This window comes from Arachis duranensis, chromosome 6, assembly GCF_000817695.3.
Source record: "Arachis duranensis cultivar V14167 chromosome 6, aradu.V14167.gnm2.J7QH, whole genome shotgun sequence".
NCBI classification, from domain to species: domain Eukaryota; kingdom Viridiplantae; phylum Streptophyta; class Magnoliopsida; order Fabales; family Fabaceae; genus Arachis; species Arachis duranensis.
Window position 1 is genome coordinate 102,880,309 of NC_029777.3, and position 21,506 is coordinate 102,901,814.

At 34.9% G+C, this 21,506-nt stretch overlaps 2 protein-coding genes across 3 annotated transcripts; both read right to left on the reverse strand.

Moving 5' to 3' along the window:
* Positions 1-9,556: 9,556 nt before the first annotated feature.
* LOC107495181 (tRNA-splicing endonuclease subunit Sen2-1) lies at positions 9,557-11,498 on the reverse strand. 2 transcript variants are annotated; one of them, XM_016116283.3, is made up of 3 exons: positions 11,400-11,498; positions 11,069-11,153; positions 9,557-10,604 (listed from the first exon to the last, which is right to left on the reverse strand). In XM_016116283.3, exon 3 carries the CDS (start codon positions 10,597-10,599, stop codon positions 9,865-9,867), a length of 735 nt encoding a protein of 244 aa, XP_015971769.1. In that variant the 5' UTR covers positions 10,600-10,604; positions 11,069-11,153; positions 11,400-11,498; the 3' UTR covers positions 9,557-9,864. The 2 variants fall into 2 exon arrangements, with proteins under 2 accessions (XP_015971769.1, XP_020980975.1); XM_021125316.2 differs by lacking the exon at positions 11,069-11,153 and having other exon boundaries at positions 11,400-11,497.
* Positions 11,499-13,905: 2,407 nt separating this feature from the next.
* LOC107495182 (protein RBL) lies at positions 13,906-21,005 on the reverse strand. The gene is given in 7 exon segments (XM_052263295.1): positions 13,906-14,504; positions 14,708-14,966; positions 15,055-15,577; positions 15,579-16,068; positions 17,510-17,608; positions 17,926-18,115; positions 20,575-21,005. Coding segments are annotated over 6 exon segments (1,575 nt in total). The 5' UTR covers positions 17,948-18,115; positions 20,575-21,005; the 3' UTR covers positions 13,906-14,322.
* Between the last annotated feature and the right edge of the window lie 501 nt (positions 21,006-21,506).

The window sequence follows — 21,506 nt, forward strand, 5'->3', positions numbered from 1 at the left end:
AAAGAAATGGTGGAGATTTTGAAGGAATATTGCGACTGTTTTGCATGGGATTATGCAGAGATGCCAGGCTTGAGTCGTGAATTGGTAGAACATCAATTGCCATTGAAAGCCAACGTTAAACCTGTTAAGCAGCCACCAAGGAGATTTGCCCCTGAAGTCGTGCAGAAGATTAAAGAAGAGATTGAAAGACTTCTTAAGGCTAAGTTTATAAGAACAGCAAGGTATGTCAACTGGATTTCTAATATTGTCCCTGTCATGAAAAAGAATGGAAAATTAAGGGTTTGCATTGATTTTAGAGATTTAAATTCTGCAACACCAAAAGATGAATATCCAATGCCTATAGCTGATATGTTGATAGATTCTACTGCTGGTCATGAAATGTTAAGTTTTATGGATGGATATTCAGGTTATAATCAAATATACATAGCTGAGGAAGATGTGTCAAAAACAGCATTTAGGTGTCCAGGTGCTTTAGGAACTTTTGAATGGGTTGTGATGCCATTTGGGTTAAAAAATGCTGGTGCAACTTATCAAAGGGTGATGAAAAATTTTTCATGATTTTATTGGAAATTTTATGGAAGTTTATGTTGATGATGTGGTTGTCAAATCAAATGCTAAAAAAGAGCATTTAGAAAATTTAAAGAAAGCATTTGAAAGAATGAGAAAGCATAAATTAGAAATGAATCCCTTAAAATGTGCCTTTGGTGTGAGTGCAGAAAATTTTCTTGGTTTCTTGGTGCAGACAAAAGGGATTGAAATTGACAAAAATAAGACAAAGGCTATCTTAGAGGCTCCTCCTCCAGCTAACAAAAAGCAACTGCAAGCATTTTTAGGGAAGGTCAATTACCTCAGAAGGTTCATTTCCAATCTGTCAGGAAAAACCTAGGTTTTTGCGCCTCTGATCAAGTTGAAAAAAGAGGAAGAGTTCCAATGGAAAATAGAGCATCAAGAAGCTTTTGACAACATCAAGCAGTATTTGACTAATCCTCCTATTATAACACCTCCAAGGCATGGAGCACCTCTAAAACTTTACGTGTCAGCTTCTGAAGTAACAATTGGTGGAATGCTGGCTCAAGAAGATGAGAATGGCAACGAGAGAGTGATTTATTATCTAAGTCGAGTGCTAAATGATGTTGAGAGTCGTTATTCTCCAATTGAGAAACTTTGTTTAGCTTTATATTTTTCCTGTTTAAAACTTAAGTACTATCTAATTCCTAGGAATATTTATGTAATTTCTAAATTTGATGTTCTTAAATATATGTTGTATCCTCCAATATTGCATGGTAGACTAGGAAAATGGATGTTGGCCTTAACGGAATTTTCTTTACATTTTGTTCCTGCAAGGGCCGTTAAGAGTCAGGTTCTAGCTGATTTCCTAGTTGACCATCCTTGTATTGACATTGATGAAAGTTTACTCGGTTTCGTTGGTGTTGGTGTGGTGCCTTGGAAATTGTATTTTGACGGTTCATGCCATAAGGGTGGTGTTGGTATAGGAATTTTAATTATTTCTCCAAGTGGTAAGCCAAGTAAATTCCTCTTTGAATTGAATTATTCATGTTCCAACAATGAGGCATAGTATGAAGCATTAATAATGGGACTAGAATTATTAATAGAAAGAGGAATTAAGAATGCAAAAATTTTTGGGGATTCACAGCTTGTAGTCCGTCAAGTATCACTCGAATATAGGTGTGTTAGTGAAAATTTGAGAAAGTATTTCAATATGGCTACAGAGTTGTTGAGTAAATTTGATAATATCATTGTAAGGCATGTTCCAAGGGAGTTAAACCAAGAAGCAAATGAATTAGCTCAAATTGCTTCAAGATATAAGATCAAGCCCTCAACACTAGAAAAATTGGTAAGGATAAAAGACATATTTATGCCTTTGAGAGAAAGAGAAGTGTTGTCATTAGAAAAACTAGACCCAGAAGATTGGAGAATACCAACTGTAGAATATTTAAAAAATTCAAGTCTTAGTGTCGATAGAAAACTTAAATATAGGGCTCAAAGTTATGTTCTAATAAGTAATGTCTTGTTTAAGAAATCTGTTGATGGGAACCTCTTGACATGTTTGGGAGAAAAAGAAGCGTACTTGGCTTTTGCTGAAGTGCATGAGGGAATTTGTGGCGCCCATCAATTAGGGGAAAAAATGAAATGGGTGATAAATAGGAGAAGATTGTATTGGCCAACTATTCAAAGAGATTGTATAAACTATGCCAGGTCCTGTGAAGAATGCCAAAAATATGGAAGCCTTCAACATATTCCAGCGTCAGAACTGCATGTTATAATTAAACCATGGCCATTTAGAGGTTGGGCTCTAGATCTTATTGGACAGATTCACCCACCGTCTTCTAAAGGTCATAAGTTCATTTTGGTTGGTGTAGATTATTTCTCTAAATGGGTAGAGGCTATCCCTCTACAGGAGGTGACTCACAATGAAATAATAGATTTTATTGAGGAGCATATTGTGCATAGGTTTGGAATTCCTCAGTCTATTACCACTAATCAAGGAACCATGTTTATTGGGAAAAAGGTCATGGAATATGCCAAATCTAGGGATATAAAAATGCTTTCCTCTACACCATATTATGCCCAAGCCAATGGACAAGTGGAGGCAGCAAATAAAATTCTGATTGCATTAATTAAAAAATACATTGGAAGGCAGCCAAGAAATTGGCACCAAACTCTCAGTCAAGTTCTTTGGGCTTACCGAAATTCTCCGAGAGAATCTACTAGAACCACCCCGTATAAGTTAGTTTACGGTCATGATGCAGTGTTGCCAATTGATATTAATCTGCAAAGTATAAGGGTGACTAGACAAGATGAGATACCAGTAGTAGATTATTGGAATTCTTTGTATGACGAGCTTAATGAACTAGATGACGAAAGGTTAAGAGCTTTAGAGCGGGTGATTCGACAAAAAGAGATTATGTCAAAATCATACAACCGCCGTGTTAAAGCAAAGACATTTGCAGTTGGAGATTTAGTGTGGAAAACAATCTTGCCTATAGAAAGAAAGTCGAAAACTTATGGTAAGTGGTCTCCAACTTGGGAAGGACCTTACGTAGTTGACAAAGTTTACCCTGGAAATGCCTATAAGATTATTGAAATCGGATCAGGAAGAAGAATTCCTTCAATAAATGGAAAATATTTAAAAGTAGGCCAGGCATACATGAGATAAACATTCCACATGTTTAAGAACACAAAAATATCCAGTTGAAGTGTCAAAGGAAAAAGTAAAGAGCTAATTAATATTTGCAATTCAGTTTGTAAAAGCTAACAGGTCCTTGTGATTTCTTTGAATTGCAAAGTCTACTGACAGTGTAAAGCATTAAGCTTATGAGACAAATATGTGTCCAAAGCATCAGGTTTAAAATCTTGGACAAAAATAATCTCTCATTGACATTTGGGTATGTACTTCATAAATACAAAAGCCTAATTGACTTAGAAATTCTGTTGAGTCTATTAGCGCTTGGAGTTAAAATTATTAGAATGTTAGTGTGGAGATTTTATAGGATTAGAAATTTTATCAAATTTAATTGACACCTAGAGTTTAACATATGAAAGAAACGACTTCACGAAGTTAAGATTCTGTTACTTCTGAAGTTAGAAAAATTGTGTCAATTAAAACAATGAAAGTGTGTGTCAAAAAACTCTTAATTGAAATATTAAAGGTCAAAACAAAGGTCAATTGATACACATTTAATGTGCCGAAATTAGAACAGATATCATTTGACACACTTAAAAATTTCATACAAAAGAATAGACCCCGTTGACATTTCAATTATTAATGTAAAAATTTTTATAGACTTAGAAATTCTGTTAAGTCTATTACTAGTAGGCATTTAATCTGTCAAGCAGATGTGTCTAAAATGTCAATTGACTTTCAATATCAAAAATAAGAAAAATGTCAATAAACAACTAAGTTTTCTCACTTTCAATCATTGCATATCTTCAAGTGAGAAATCTTGGGGGCATCTTGTTAGACAAAATATTATTTTTATAAGAAAATTATAAAAAAATAAAAAATAATAAATAATAAATAATTAGTTGTCTGGTAATATTCCTATATATAATATTTATATCTATTTTAGATTAAATTAGATCATTTGATAGTTAGTTATTTATTTGAATTTTAAAAACACTTAGAAACCCAAAACGCTCTCAGCCCCTTGGCATCACAGAGTAAAATTGGGAATCTTAAGTAATTCCTCTGAACTCAAACACTTGTACTTTACTTTCTTTCAGTTTTTATTAATGAAATTCCTCTACTTTTACGTCTTCTTCTCTTTTACGTTCATGTTTCTTCTTTCATCTTCTTTTTAATTTCCTGTTGTTTCAATTTCTGCAATTTACTTTGCCTCTGGCACCTTGTGTGTTTTTCTTTTTATCTTTAATTTTACTTTCGAAACTACAATTGAGACTTTGAGACACCCACGAAAGGAGTCGTTTCCGCTCCTTGAATTAAGATTGTGAAACAAAACTCGAAAATTGTTGATTTATTTGTTGTTAACAATGGAACAAAAATTTGAATAAAACAAATAGAAATATCTAGTGTTAGTGGTTATTGTGTTGTGACGGTGTATCCCAATTGTCACATGAGAAAGAGTGACAATGAGGTTGTATTTGAGTGTGAAAATTCTATTCTGTTGCGTACTTGCAGAGAAAAATCTTTTTTCTGAGTTAAAAAGTCTAATATCAACGCACATCGCTGGTAAGTTGTCTAAGGCTCCTAGTTGTGATTGGTACAATATGAACTTCATTAAGAAGTGTTGGGGAGAGATTGGGTCAGAATTTGCTATAGCTGTCATGGATTTCTTTCAGTCTGCTGAACTACTAAGAAATTCTAATGTTATTACATGGGTGGTTTTGGCTTCAAAGTTTGTTGGAGCTCAGGAGATTAAGAATTTTCGGCCAATTAGCTTGGTAGAATGTGTGTATAAGGTCATATCGAAGGTGTTTGTTCGGAGAATGAAGAGGGTAATGCTAGGATTGGTTGGGGAGACTCAGAGTACTTTTGTGAAGAGAAAGAAGATCCATGACAGGGCTCTGATTGCGTGTAAAACTGTGTAGTGGTTGAAGAAAAAAAAAAGATCTCGGCGATAACTAAGTTGGACTTCCAAAAAGGCTATGATAGAATAAAATGGAGGTTTGTGGATATTGTACTTCAAAAGATGGGATTTGGACAAAAAAAGGAGAAAGTGGATCAAAGAATGTGTGTGCATCGCATCTATGGTTCACCATCTAGATCTTTTAAGATGGAACAAGGTTGCTTACGACTGGGCAATCCTAGTTTGCCATTCTTATTTGTTCTTGTTGTTGATGTCCTCTATAGGATGGTAGGAGAGGTTGTTAAATATGGCAGGCTTGCTCCTCTAATGATTGGGTGGGACAATGTTGAGTTGTCTTACTTGCAATTCGCAGACGATACCATACTCTTCTACGGTCACGAAGGATGTGTAAATTGTTGGGGCGTAAAGAAGTTTTGTTGCTAGTTAAATATCTTGGTATTTCTTTGGAAGCAAACCCGAGGTTAGTCAAAACATAAAAATCAATAATAGACAAAGTGAAAGAGAAGCTCAACTTGTGAAAAACAAAAACGCTTAGTAAAGCTGGTAAACTGGTCCTCATCAAATCTGTGCTTAATAGTCTGCTAGTTTATTACCTCAGCATATATAAGATGCCTAAAGCAGTGACAGAAAAGTTGATTTTTTTTTGCAGAGGAGATCCCTATGGAATAAGGAGGATGACAAGCATGGGATACCATCGGTGAGGTGAAAAATTGTGCAAGCTCCAAAAAATTTAGGAGGTCTGAAAATCGGTGATGCAGTTATTCGGAATACAGCTCTCTTGTTCAAGTGGTGGTGAGGATTTTTGAAGGAAGATTGTCCATTATAGAAGAAAATTATGTGTTCCTGTAATGATTTGGATTCAAATATAGTACTCTCTTGTTAGCCGCCTAAGAGATGAGGTCCATAGAAGGATATATGGCAGTTACAGATAAAGAAGCAACAAGTGAGAGACAATATGATCAGAGGTCTATCTTTGGAGGTAGAGAATGGTAAAAGAATTCGATTCTAGGAGGATAATTGGCTACCATGTAGTATGTTGAAGATCGTCTTTCGAAGATTTTTCTCGGTCTCAAACCAACATGGTTCGGTGATAGGAAATTATGGGTTATGGGATGAGTTAGAGTGGATATGGAATTTTCAATGGAAAAGACAATTATTCCAATGGGAGTTGGATTTAGTTAACCAACTCCATGGGGTCTTTCAGCCAGTCAAATTAACACATGAGAGAAAGGACCAACTAGTGTGAAAATTTGATAAATTCGGCATTTATTCTACTAACTCTTTTGTGCAGATTTTACAGGCTGAACTAATATCGAAGGATATTACAAGTTACAATTTTACTAGTTCTATTTATAGGGGCTTGGTACCACCACAAATTGAATTATTTACCTGATTTGTGTTAGTGGGTAGGGTCAATAATAAGGAGAGATTAAGTAGATTTAGCGTTATTGATCAAAATGATAGTATTTGTGCTCTATGTAAACAAGATACTGAGAATGATTACCACTTGTTTATTGGTTATGAGTTTACTTGGCAGGTGTAGTATACTTGGTTGTCTGCCTATGATAAGTCATATTCTATTCCAAGAATAGGACATGTGCACCTGTAAGAAAAGAAGAATGTAACAGGCGGTTGATTGATTTTTTTGCTATTATTTGGAGTACTTGGTTAAAAAGAAATGACATAATCTTCAGGAATCAAACAACAGGTATTGCGGAAGTAATCAACTGGTCAATTAGGAGTTACAAAGAGTGGAGTGATATTTGATCCTTTTGGTTGTTGATGGCATTGATGGAGATGACTAGGGATTAGTTTTATTTTACCTGTCTAGTATTCTTTGTATTATTACTCCACCTTATTGTGTTGAACTTTTTGTTTTAGAAAAAAAAAAGAGAAAATAGGTTTGAAGAGTTGGTTATCGGATGCTAACACCAATGGAAAATGAAGTATTTCGGTTTTGTTTGTTTTGACTCGATGGCAATGAGCATGTGCGCCTCATGTTTGATGTCCATGTGAAAATCATGGCAGAATAAGTGATGGAACTTTTTGCGGAGGTCAGTGATGTTGGCGGTGGTAGTTCTAGCAGCTTGAATTTTGTCTAGGATGACCCACTTTTTGCACCACTCCTTACACTGTGCTAATGTGGAGGTTCCCACGAACGTGGACGGTGAGGAGTCCGACAAAGAGTATGTTGCCGATAGCAACGAGGGTGATTCCTCTGATGATGATGAGGATGAGGACTTCGTACCAGAGACTCCGGTATGTAAATCAGTTTGGTATCTTCTGCCTGTCCTGTAACAGATTCCAGAGTTATCAGTTATACCCAACCACTATCACACATTGGATCTGGATGCGCTGAACAAGGTAACTCCATTTTTCAATATGAGTGGGACGATTATAACACAGACGGTAAAGTAGAGTTTCCGGTTAGTCACAGATTAAGAAGCAGAGAGACAATCATGCAAGGTGTGAAAAATTACAACATTTAAAGAAGTGTTGAGTACCGAGTTGTGGAGTCAGATCAGTTAAAGTACAATGTGCATGGTAGGCAATTTACTGATGGATGTCCTTAGAGTCTCTGTGTCACCCTCCGACAGAATCTCAGATATTGATAAGCCTTGCTTTATATTGTAATTCATTATCTTATTTATCGTGTTTATTTTGGTTAGAATGTCAATCGATTATATTTTAATTCGTTAGGTAGGTGCGTAAATTCGGCAGATCGCACACCTATTTAGCTCTACCATGTTTCCGGATTATCTCCAACCTCTATTCTACGCATGCATAATAACACGAAATCTATAAAAGTAGCATAACTATAACATTATATGATTGTTTATTTAAAACAGAAAAATGACAACACTAACCTCGAAGTCGATCATTCTCGCGATGTCCCAAGTCGCATTCAGGCGATTAATGTCATCGTCTCGTGCATCTGCGTGTGCCATAATGTCCGAGTATCTCAAGAATATCATGAAAAACTGTCAAGAGAAGGAGAAATGAAGCGAAAGAAATAGTGAAAAAGACACTTGAGGCACTATAAACAACATCCTTATATAGGCGTCGGTCATACTTATCTCGTATAGAGTGTAAACGATTTGAGTTTGAGAACGAAATCAGTCAAGTACTACTTGATTATTGATTGATACACTTTATATAAAATAAAATAATAAAATTTGTTTTTTCATAATATTTATAAAAAGTTTAGAATTTTATTTGTTTTTAAAACTACCATCAGCATAATACAATTAATTTTACCCCTTTCATCTTTTTTCTTTCCTTCTCACCATTACTATTATCATTACTGCTTTTACCACCACTATTACTATTACCACTACCAACACCATCATTGTAAGAATGGAAAAGTTTATTAGTTAATTCTTTCAAGTTAATTTGAATTTAAGAATTAAACCGCCCAATAAACAACTTTTTTTCTTTTTTTATAATAGAGGGTAACAGTAAACTTAGATATGAAGGGTCCATAGAGTGAAATAGTGAATCTTTTATGTATTCCATGGAACTTCCCACGACAGCTCCAATGATAAAGCTGTCACAAATAATTAAGAATTTGCCCCAAACACAAGTTTTATTATTTCTATTTTGCCACCATTTCAACTTAGATTTACAAATTTCCCACAAATTGATCTCCAAATTAATCATTAGATCCAGTTTAATTTTCCCCATAATAATTTTTTCTGGTGCTATTCTTTGACAGTGATTATTCCAGGGGAGTAAAAGGTTATCAGCATTTTCAAATGTTTAAGGCAATATTAGTGAATGAAACAGATCAGAAAACCTGTATTGTTCCAAGTAGAGGAATCCATAGCTTTTGTAATTGAGTGTGCTTCCTCCAACACCCTTGCAGAATCTATTGAAACTTATATTGCATTTCTTCAGGTATGCACTCGAAAACAATAGAGCAGGTGGGTTTTTTCAGGAGATCTTGAACCATTTCGGTATACTCCACCTTCATGTAAAGAGGTACATTTGCTTAACTGTTAAAAGACAGCAGACCAACTTGTATTGGTTGAGTAATCAACTCATCTTAACCAAATATCGGAGGTTTGAATTTCGCGATGTGCATATAACAATCTATTGGCCAATAGCAAACCCTTATATGGAGTTCAGATCTGTAACAGATTAGTCCTTAGCCTGTCGAGGCGGAAAATACCAGGGAGCAAAAAAAAAGAAAAAAACAAAAAACTGTTAAAAGGCTTTCAGATTAAACTATGCAACTTGCTATTTCTTTTTGAAGTTCCTTGCCGATAACACCAGCTAGAAATTCAAAATAGTTGGTTAATAATTAGTAATTAAGATTATTGATTGCGATGACATCCATACTTGCTGACGTGCCAGACAAGCGATTTGTTTCATTGAACAGCCATTTAAAATTGAAATATCTTCATCCAGAATAATCATTTTCTAACAGTTTGGAATTATTATTTTGGGGAAATTAAACTGGATCTTATGATTAATTTGGGGAATAATTTGTAAAAAAATTGTAAATCTTAGTATAGTTAAAATGGTGGCAAAATCAGAAATAACAAAACTTGTGCTGGGGAGTTTTAATTATTTGTGACAGCTCCAACACTCCTTGGAATAGTTTGCCAACTCACAAACTCCACAAGAAATATAAATCCATGGGAGTAGAGAGGAGTGGGCAAAGACTATAAAGTATAAACACAACAATGAATTTTCTTTTACATTGTAATTTATATTAAATATTAATATAGTATGATTAGTATCCAATGAAGTGACATTGTACGTGTACCACAGTAACTATTCCCTGGTTATGCTACCTGCAACTTTCACGGCATTGTTCCGGACTCCATCTGGCGATTGTGCGCTCTTCGACAGTGTAGTTAGCCAAGCATGATGGTGAGTCATCCCTGCTACCATTTTTACTGATGTATAGGACCAACAAGGTCTTTGCAACACTTCCAACTAATCGCGTTGCGCAATGAACATCAGACCATACTTTCAATCTTCCATTTACATCTTTCACGGTCTCCCCATCTGATAAAACAAGTACACCGTACTCTGAATGAACACGAGATGGATGATGACGATACACGACGAAGTCAACACCATACTGAAAGCCCGACCTCACAACCCAATTTTTCATTCTAAGATGAGAATAAGCCTTGAAGAAATTTGGGAATGTTTCTTTCTTGGACTTCATGTAATGCCATAGTTCTTCATTGGTTCGGGGAATCGGATTGCCACCATTAATCTTCAAGCAATTCATAGAGTAACATAGGAAAAATGCTTCTTCCAAGCTTAATTGAAACCACACTTTGTCCTTTTCAACCGTTCCCACTGGTCTACCAAAGCATGCTTTATCAAGCAACACAATTTGTTCTGCTCCCGCTGCATAGTGAACACTTTTGTTGGACAATATTCCATATGCATCTGATTGAACTAAAGAGAACTGAAGTTCAGATATTATATTTGACATTGGTTCTTTAAGTGCTTCAGCTTCTGCATCCTTTTTAGCTTTTGCATCTTTTCCTTTCCATCTTGGCACCATTTGACCTTAAAAAACATTAAACACATTTTTCAATTGCCAATCCATGATCATTTAACAATTAGCACAAGCTCAATTAAACAGTCGAACAGAACAAATATAACTTTTTGGGAATAAAAGGCAATTTTCAACTTCCCACCAAAAGTAAAAAGGGAGATCACTATTCAATTATTCAACAATCATCATATGTTTACAACAGCTAAGGCAGTTATTTACAGACTAATCAAGTAACTAATGCCTAATTATTCAGTAATCATGTTAACGACTACTATAGTTAAGGCCCTTATTTATGGACTAATCAGGTAACAAACTTCTAATAATGCCTAAGAGTGTATCAAATATGAATGTTCTTCTGCATTCTTCTAATATCTTTTTTTTTTTGTAAAATAAGTTCCTTCACAATTCAACTCTGAATTTTTAACGCAGAGAAGAAAAAAGAGAGAATGACGAAATGTTGGTGTTCAAAGCACACCTCAATATCTTAAGTTCAAGCAATCCTAGCCCTCCTCCAACACCTTCAATAATAAAAAGGTCCAATTATAGAGCTGCAGATTCACCTAATTCAAATCCCGAAGGAATCAAATACATGAGTCAGGATCATTATCAATCATTCAAAATTATTCAAAAAACACAAACAATAATTCAAGATTAAATACTGTATTTCATATTTGCTCTGCGTTTAGCTACACTGTTTTGTTAGTTAACCAGAACAACGATACCAAATTTAAATGAAAAAAAATCAGTTCACATTCAGATTCAAGTGACTCCAAAGGGTAAAAAGAATTAAAGAGGGAAAAGCAGACCCGAAGAGACGGAGAGGGCGACAAGAAGATGGCGAGGCTTGTGCGAATGGCGGAGTGGAGGCTGAGGGAGTCACCAGAGAGGAAGCAGGGAGTAACCACTAACCAGCGAGGAGTCAAGGGTTTAGGGGTTTTTTTTGTCATGGGCTTCCAGGCGCAAACGGATACCCGGACACACCCCCATACCCGAACCCGAAACAAACAGAATTGTTCCCGTATCCAGTGAACCTCAAGCCCAGGTCGAGCCCACAGCCTTTTTTAAGCTTTGCTTTGCTTTTCTGACAAAAAAAAACACTTAGCTTTGCTTCCTATTTTAGTCCGGTTTATTTTTTTTTTTAAATGAACCCTACGTGTGATCATATATAAGCTAAGGTAACAATAAAATATATTTTTATAAATTTTTTAATAATGGCTAATTAGCCCTTATTTAATCTTAATTACAACTTAATCTTTTATATATCATTTAATTATTATATTTTCTATCTATTTTATAAATTATTATTTTTTATTCATCTATTATATTTATTAACTATTAGAAATAAAAACAACAACGAAATAGATTTTTCATTAATTGTGAACTTTCATAAATATTTTGTCAATGTGAATCAACTATTTTTTATCCTTGATTCGGTAATTGTTATATCTCGTGTTTCTTGGTAAAACACAATTGATTAAATATCGCACCACAATATGAGTTTTTTCAAAATTCAATCAATTGGAATTATTACACAATCGATTGAATTTCGCAAAATAATAAGAGTATTTTTTTATTCAATTGATTGGTTGCGTAATAAAATTAATTGAGTTTTGTACGTGATTATGAGTATTTTCGTATTCAATCGATTGGTATGATTAACGGTTTAACGGTTTAAAAAAATTCACATTTTTACGATGAAATAATGTCATTTTCATTTATTATTTCAACAATCATGTCATACAAATATTGTCTTGTAAATTATATTTTATTTTATATAATTAATTTGTTTATAAAAAATTTTTTTTTTAGTTTTTTATTTATTTGCATTCTATTTATATGTTTGCATATATTAAAGTTATTTCCATTTCTTAGATGTTTGTGACATAAATTAATATTTTTTAATCCTTATTATTAAACCACTCTTCCATCTTAACCCATGACATAAGAGACAAGGAGGTGATGATAGAATATTGTCTAGTGCGGAAGGAAAGATGGGTATGTGTTGAAAGTGATCCGGGTCATGGGTTCAACTTGGTTAGAAAATAACAATGAGAAAAAAGAAGAGGTTTTAGAGAAAATAAAGAATTAGATAGAATTTAGTCAATAGATATAGATGAGAGTTCAACTGAAAAATTAAACATATTATGTGATGGAAATTTATATAAGAGTTTATATGTTTTTTTCTAATATGTTATCAATTATGTTTTTAAGAGAGACATAATTTTTACACGTAGTTTAATCCAAACTGCACTTGAAATTGATGCATATAGTGAAGCCAGAGTTAGAAAAAAAATTTTCTCTCTCTCACTCTGCAAAATTCTCTCTTACTCTCTCATTTTCTTCTCAAGAAAAGGAAATTCAACGCCATGGACTATAACCTTTTTAGCCTCGAGCTCCATGACCATTCCGCTGGAAAATTCTCCTATACTGCCGTCCAAGGCAATGAAGATGTCCAACAATTCAGTCAGATTGAAATTGGAAGTAAATCAATATTTGTAAAAAAGGACGAAAAAAATTTCAACAACTTAATATATATTGCAGTTCTCAATTCAATACGAAAATACTTTTAATCACGTACAAAATTCAATATTGTGTTATAAAATCAATCGATTAAATTCTGATAAAAAGTTAAAACCTATTGTTTTCTTGGGTTTACAGATGTAACAAATCAAGGACAAAAAAATCGTCGCATTGCCAAAATATATACGAAAGTCACGATTAATGATAGATTTATTTCATTGTTATTTTTGTTTCTATTTATTAATAAACATAATAAATAAATAATAAAATAATAATTTATAAAATAAATTGTAGATTTAATAATTAAATAATATATAAAAGATTAAATTTAATTAAAATTAAATAAAGACTATTTATCAATTATTAAAAAACTTAAAAAACATGTTTTGTTATTAAACCATTTAATGGCCCAAACATTTTGAGACCATCAAATCTTATGCCTGGTTAGTAGGTAATTATCGAGAATTTGAATCTTACATTGTGTAGGTAACAATCCATTAGCCCACAACAAATCCTTAATGGAGCTCAGATTCATAGTTCTTGGCCTATTGAATTGGAAGATACCAGAAAAAGAAAAAAATATAAGCTAAGGTGACCACATCCTTCTTGATTAGAATGGAAAAACAATCTCATTAATATAATAAGCAATATCGGATATCATATTCTGGTGCTCAAATTGATTTAATTAGTTAGTCATTACCTATGTATGTTAATCACAGGCAACATTTGCAAGATTAGATCTATAATATACATGTGACTGAATACTAAAAAAGCTTTAGGACCAAAGGCCAATTAACACAACACATCTAAATGAACAGGCTCATCATATCTAAAGGATAGTAATAATAAAACATTCATGTTTCAAATAGGCTACAACTCTACAAGTTGGCTAAAACTGGCCAGAAATGTAGCATTACCGGAGTCCATCCACATACTACGGAAATGGCACTTGTGCATTACAATTAAAACCAATAAACCCAACAAGTTCTGAAACTAACTAAATTAGTTCAACTAAACTAAGCTTTTACCAATTCAACTATACAAAAACGTTTAGTTCCATGATCAATTCAATAAAACATTCACGTGACCAATCCATACTATGTGATTTCTAACCATTAACTTTCTCTTGTCAGGATCCTAGATATGAAAAGAAAGTAAATTATAGTACAATGTCTCTTTTTCCAACACAGAAGAAATTGCAATCTGCTATTATTCATCTGTAAGTTCAACACCGTCAAAACCATTACTATTATCCTGATCAACCAAAGATTTGCCTCTAGGTTTAGAGGATTTGCTAGGTTTTGATGGTTTCTTTATTTTTTCTGCCTGTAACTCTAACACCTTCTCAGAAGGTTTCCGTTTTCTTTTAACACGTGCACCACCAGCATCATCTGCAAAAGAAAATTTAAGTGTCAAATTCCTAAAATGCAGAAGTCTATGTAGTTTACACGAGCGGGGTTCAAAATTTCAAGACATATAGCTAAATGAAACGAGACGAAATAAATTTAACTGCAGGTGTCAAAATTTTTCTTGTCGAAATAGCAATTTTAAGCAATCTAAAATACACATCTACAAGCATAAGGGACGATTTTACCTTCAACTGGACTTGAGGCTTGATTCGGCATATGTCCATTTGGCCCAGCTTCTTCTGAAAGTGGGGATCCAGTGTTGGTACTGTCCACTAGCTTTGAAGAACTTTCTAGACACTTATCTTGTTCAGGAACATCACGACTGGGAGTTGCAGGCAAGAAACATAACTCTTCTTGAGACATATCAGAGTCGCTGAAAGCAGCATCTTCCTCCACCGTTACAATGTCAACTTCTTCATCTTCATTAACATCAGAACCTTTTACCTACGTGCATATGAACTAAGGACTAAACAAAAGGAGAAGAAAAACGAAAGAGAAGGACAGCATGACCAATAATCTAGCAACCTCTTACCTTCTCGGTTTCAGGAATCAAATCAAATTCATCTTCTCGCTCTACATACTCCTCATTTTCCTCAAGCTCTTTGAAATCGGGAGCAAATGCACTCCAATTCTCAGTGTAATCTTTAGCCCAAATGTAAACTATTCCATTCAAAGAAACAGATACAACAATAGGACGTACAGGATGCCATGCTAAATCAATAAGAGCTTCCTTAGGCCCTTCAAGGATTTTCACAAGATGCCCAGCCCTATCCCAAATGTAAATCTTGTGTTCTCCTTTGCTAGCAGAACCCCCGACAACCCACTCACCATCACCACTGAAACAGGGCGCTTTCCAGTGCACCTTTGTAATTGAATCTTGAAATTCCCGAAATAAAGTTAAGCATTTTGTTCCTACAGCCTTCAACTTCTCAACTCCATCAAGATCGTTGAAATTCTTATTAAGGTCATCAAGTGCCCTTACTTCCTCTTTCAAGGGAAGAAGATTTTCGTAGATCCTGATTACTCGATCATTTGAGTTTGTAAGTAGAACCATCTTGATGATCAATTACAAGAATTTCCCCTTTTGAGTTCCCCACATAAACCAGACTGCCATACTTACTAAAGCAAGCAGCAGTTGGTGTGAAGGAGGTAATTCCATCAGAACACTTGTTACGCGATGGAAGGTTTGGTCCATTGGATATCTCTGAGACAGAAACTTTAAGTGAAGTTGTGTTGCCTGTATTCAAATCAACAATCATTGGAGCACACGAGAGAGGGCATGCTAAGCATAGAGACGGCATAGAGGAACCTGGATGAAGACGGGCTTGTAGAGAGGTTTGTTGCAAGACTATTCTTGTCATTCTTTTACCGCTCAAAACATCCCATAATGATAACGACTTGTCGGCAGCAGATACAAGAATTCGATTACCACACTTTGACCAACAGACACTGGTTATGGGAGAGGAACATTCATTATCCCGAAGCTCTTTAGCAACTCCCCGGGTTTCAAAATCCCAGACAACACAACTTCCATCATTGCACCCAGCTGATTCAATTAAAAAAATAAATAATAAAGAGCACGTAAGTTGACTGCACATAGTATCTCCAACTAGTAATAATTGTGCCCCCACTTTCATGTATAAATTTGCACGTGAAACTCATTTTGGTAAAGTTTAACCCCAACCAAACATGCCATAAAAGTTCAGCAGTAGCGGTAATATTTACCAAAACCAAAATCACTAAATAGACACGCCATCAGTACACAATAATAGATTAAACCAGAACAAACATTACAGCCTGCAAATAATTATAGCCGATGCACCTCTGCCCTTACTGAATGGTATGAAAAATTAGGAACTGTAGAGTGTAAAATACAAAATCTAATCGTTATACAGCTTGCTTTTTATTTTAATAGTGGAGGTAGGTCAAATAAATTTGATATTTTAATCACACTATTAATGGTATCCCAACAAGCAGTTAATATAACAAAATCCAATCATCAATAGTAGAAGTTTAAACTTTAAACAAGACATTACCATCAGAAAATCCTGAAGTCATGATAGTCTACAAGTGTTCAACACACCATAAGTTTACAGAAACTAACATTCTAAAAATTATATCAGGAAGGCTCTTAAGAAAAACACACTAATTGTGTTTGCATTTAGAATGGAGTAAAAAAAAGGGTTTCAATTTTATTAATACATTATGTTTGGTTAACCAGTGACAAGAAAGGTAACTTTGGTCAGGGAAAATTTTTCCTAATCTTGAGGGTATATCTAATACCATTGAAGAACCACACCCCCAAAAATTAGCTATCACAAATTCACAATTAGAGAACCCAATGCCTTATAAACCCTCCTGTGGAATCCCATACATGCATTTTTATACTAAAGTTCCATATATTTCAATTGGATCCTAATTCCTAACAACCCACCAGGATCCCTAGACATAGCACCCACGCTAATGGTACTGAACTACCTCCTTCAACTCCTGGATCCTAGCATCTCATCATGAGTTCTAGAGAGCAAAGAAACTGCTGAAATTGTAGCATATCAGGAAAAGTTGCTGCTTAGCAGTGTGCAAAGCACTTGAGCATATTAGGATTATCAGGTAGAAACCTAATCTATTTTTCTTTCTTTCTTTACTTTCTATGTGTAAATTAGACCACACAGGCATATCAAAGTTACCAGTTGCAAAGCAAAATGCACTCCTAAAGTCCTGCCAATTATTTCAAGCCAATAACTTGAATTACAAACAAGCCAAACTACTAAAATTAAGCATAGACTCTCCACCCTTAAATCCAATGACTACTATATCTCACCCCAACATAAGTTGAAATATGTTATTCTATTCTTCTAAACAACTAGAGGAAAGTTACTTGATCACAAAAGTTCCATTCAAAAGTGACAAACAGTTCATTTGTAAAGGCAATTCAAGTATAAAATAAGAGTATTAGGCTTTTTTAAACAGTTCATTAGTGTGTTTACCAGCAAGAAGGGTACCGCGGCGATTGAAGGCAATACATTTCATACAGCCATGCTCCAAATACTCCTCAATCACTTCGGGGAAGTCTCCCTGCAACGGATCTTCAATACATTCACACAATAATGGTTTCAGACAACTAAGAAAACAAAAACAAAAATTAAAATATAAAAAAAAAGCATAGACACAACAGAATCACCAATGTCTTTTTTAGCCGTACCAACCCTTAATTTGTTAATTTCTAGTCATAGTTTACAAAGTTCAAACATCAACTTCGAAAATAGAAGAAAAATATGTTTATGACAAATCATCAAAGTAAGGTAGCCAGGGAAAAAAAGGGAAAATATAGCTGAAACAAATGAAAAAGTCCTCAGAACTCAATGAAGTGAAGGACGAGAGGAATAAAAGGAAGAAAGCTAACCAATAATGGGCGTGTTCATCATTCCACGAAATTCAAAGGTACATTGAGGAGGCCGAGGAGCCAACAGCAACTTTGAGGAGTCTTGCTCCAACAACGGCACAAGCTCTTGTGCCGGCAACAACAAACAAAGGCAAAATGGGTTAAGGCTGCAACGATTCTCACGATGATCAGAAGGTGCTGCCTTATTATACTGACAAAGGAAGTGAAATAACATGAGAAATCAATCTTCCTAAAACAGTGGAATTGAAATCAGACCCAAATAGGTGTGTTTTAGGCTTTTGGCATTCGATAGTGTCCTCACCTAAAGTTGTAATACCCGTTGGATTAAAAGTAAAACAACTTGCGCAATGCTATTTCAACAAACAACCAGTAATTAGAATAATCTACCATTTTCAACCATGAACTATTTAAGTGCGGGTAAAGTGTGTATTTTCTCGTGACAAGTACCCTAATGCCATGGAATACTTTGCCCAACATCAAAGTTTATCATCAATAACAACACAGCAACAGTAACATCTAAACAGAAGCAACAGCAACAAAAACTCAACATCACAGCAACAACAGCAAAAAGAACACAGCAAATTACAAAAACAGATGAGGCAATAACAACTCAACAACACAGCAAGAAGACCAGAGCATGTGATCAAAGGACAGAGGACCTACCGGAACTGAGGCAGCGGTGGAAGAACAACACAGCCGAAGCAACAGACAACACGGCGCAACGCGAGGCCGCAACGGGAGGCGCCGGCTCAAAGAGAGAGAGGAGAAAGACGCTGATGCGAGAGAGGAGGGAGGAGAGGAGTGTGGAGAATGGGTTGGGTGGGGTTAGGGTTCGAGATCGGCTTTTTTTTCGGGACTCGTTTTGGTCCGAGCCAATTTTTTTGAACCAGAACAACGGTTTTAGGATGGTTTTCCAATTAATTTTATAAATAAAATAAAAAATATAAAAAAATTAAAAATTACATTAAAAAATGTAAAAGGATTTATTTCCATAACACACTCCTTCCTAATTTCATTTGGCTTTTAGAACAATGATTTTGAACAAGATTCTAAAAACCGGACCGATCATCAAACCGTTTTAGTTACTGGTTCATTGGTTTACTGATTCAATCGGTCTAACCGTAATTCAACCGAAAAAACCGCTCCATAATAAAACAATAAATAAATTATAAAAAAATCCAAAATACCTTTCAAATTTAAAACCCTACGTAAAATATCACCAATTAAATGTAATTAATCATCAAAATAAGCAATAACTTGCTGCAAATTTGTTGACAATTAACATAATTATATTTCCATTAAAAATAGCTGGATTGAATTACAATGCACAAGTTAAAGATAGAAAATATTGTCTTAGTGTAGCTAAGTCAAAAAGTAAAACAAAAAATGATAGTGTTGCACAATAAACACACAACAGAGCCCGAAACAAACACACAACACAACAGAGGCTGAAACAAAAACACAACAAAGCCTGAAACAAAAAGAATCCAACACAGAGGAGGGGTAGCAAGTCGGCGGAGATCAAGAACAGGGACAGTGCAACCAAACAATGAAAACAGAATTTTGTTTATATAACAAAACAATCAAAACATGAATCATACAATCACTAATTGCAAATTTTTTCTTCATAAGAACAGAAATGAAAACATGAAGCATATAATAAATCAAAAGATCACCAATTGCAAATCTTTTAATAAGAACAGAAGTTAGAACAGTGAAAAATGAAGAAAGATTAGTAGTTTTCAACCCAATTTTAACAAAGCTCATCACAATGATTAACAACATAAAAAAGCAATGAAGGAACAGTGAATCAATAACATAGGCAGTGCAAATTCAAGAAACTTTAATAAAATTTAACTACAAAAACAGACAGTAAAGCAGTAATAGAGTTATCAATTTAAAATTTATCATCAAATACATTCAGTGAGCAAAACCAATCAACCAAGTACTGACTGGGCATTCGGAAAAAAAAAATCAAAAGAATATTTAAATCACAGCAAAAACACAACAACAATAGGAACATTTAAAACAAAGCAATATTATAAAAATCACCATTGCTGAAAACAATGATTTGATCCGTGTATGCTCAAAGAATTAAAAGCTAAGCTTACAGGAAAGTGAAGAATACCAAAACCAAAGAACCTTCTATCGCAGCTTAAATCAAGAACAGAAAATCACAACAAAAACAAAAAAATTAAAAGTAACAGAAGAACAACAGAACAACAACACAAGAAGAACACTAATGCAAGTGGAATCATCATGCTAATATGTTTTCTGCAAAGATGCTATTTGTGCAGCTAAAATTTCCTAATTACTAAGATCCAATTATTCTAATTTCACATGCAATCAACTTACTAAGTTTCTAAAAGCTAGAAATTATAAAACCAACCAGAAATATGGTTAAAGCATTTCATCAAACATGTTGAGTGCGGTAAAATTGAAACAAAATAAGAGAATTCAAAGTTTAATATCAATGTGATAGAGAAGAGAACATAATTATTGTAACTTCAATTCAGTCTATGAAATAATCCAAACCACTACCAAATCAAATAGTTACTCATTGTAATAGAAATCAGAAGTTGCAGAGTTTGAAGCAGAGTATTGGTGTTGTGTGAGTGTATTGTCTGGTGGCGGGTTTAGGGAACTCACGGCGAAAGAGAGCAGTTCGACGGCTAGGTGGAGCGCGCGGGTTGGTCGCAGTGTTTGAAGCAGAGCAACGTGGCTTCCAGACGAACACAAATGCGAACTCGAACGGTGAACGGCGAGTGAACGCGAACGGTGAACGGCGACTGAACGCGAACAGTGAACGTCGAGCGAACGTGAACGGCAAACAAACGGCGACGGAAGCGCGGCTGAGCAGACAAAGACGACGGACGCCGAGCTTGAGGAAGCAGCCGCGATCGGTGACAGCGAACAGGGGTTGAAGACTTGGATCACGAGGGAAGCTAGATAGACGGACGGATGGCGAACTTTGAGTGCGACGGACGCGGCAGTATGCCACTCCTTGCGGCGGTGGTGTAGGCTTACAGTGCTAGGGTATTTTGGCTGGGGTAATGTGATTTGATTTATTTCTCAATGAAAGAAAGAAAGAAAGGGGGAAAAGGAGAAAGAAACGAAGGAGCTTCCGTTTTAGTGTAAACCGGGCGGGATCCGGTTCGGTCCAACCGTCCGATTCTTGTCCGATTCACCGGTTTTTCACCGGTTTTTTAAACAACGGTTTTACATGTCCGATTGGACTACTAATGTTGCCGGTTTGAGGTTGAACCGGTCCGATCGGCCGGTCCGGTTCGGTTTTTAGAACATTGATTTTGACACAATCCCATCACCAACACCACCATTGGAAGGACAACCATAAAAATCAATCAATGTGCATTATCTGTCTTATTGCTTACAATTACAAGTTACATCACAAAGATCAATTAATTTTGTGTAAAACCTAAATAGGTTCATAACTCGGAGGCTGGCTCATATTGTAAATATATCTCAAATCTTGATTTATTATTTTTTCAAGACTTTTTTTCAGTTTGTTTATGAGTTCAACAAACTCGCAGATTTATTTAAAAATTTGATTCATAAATTAT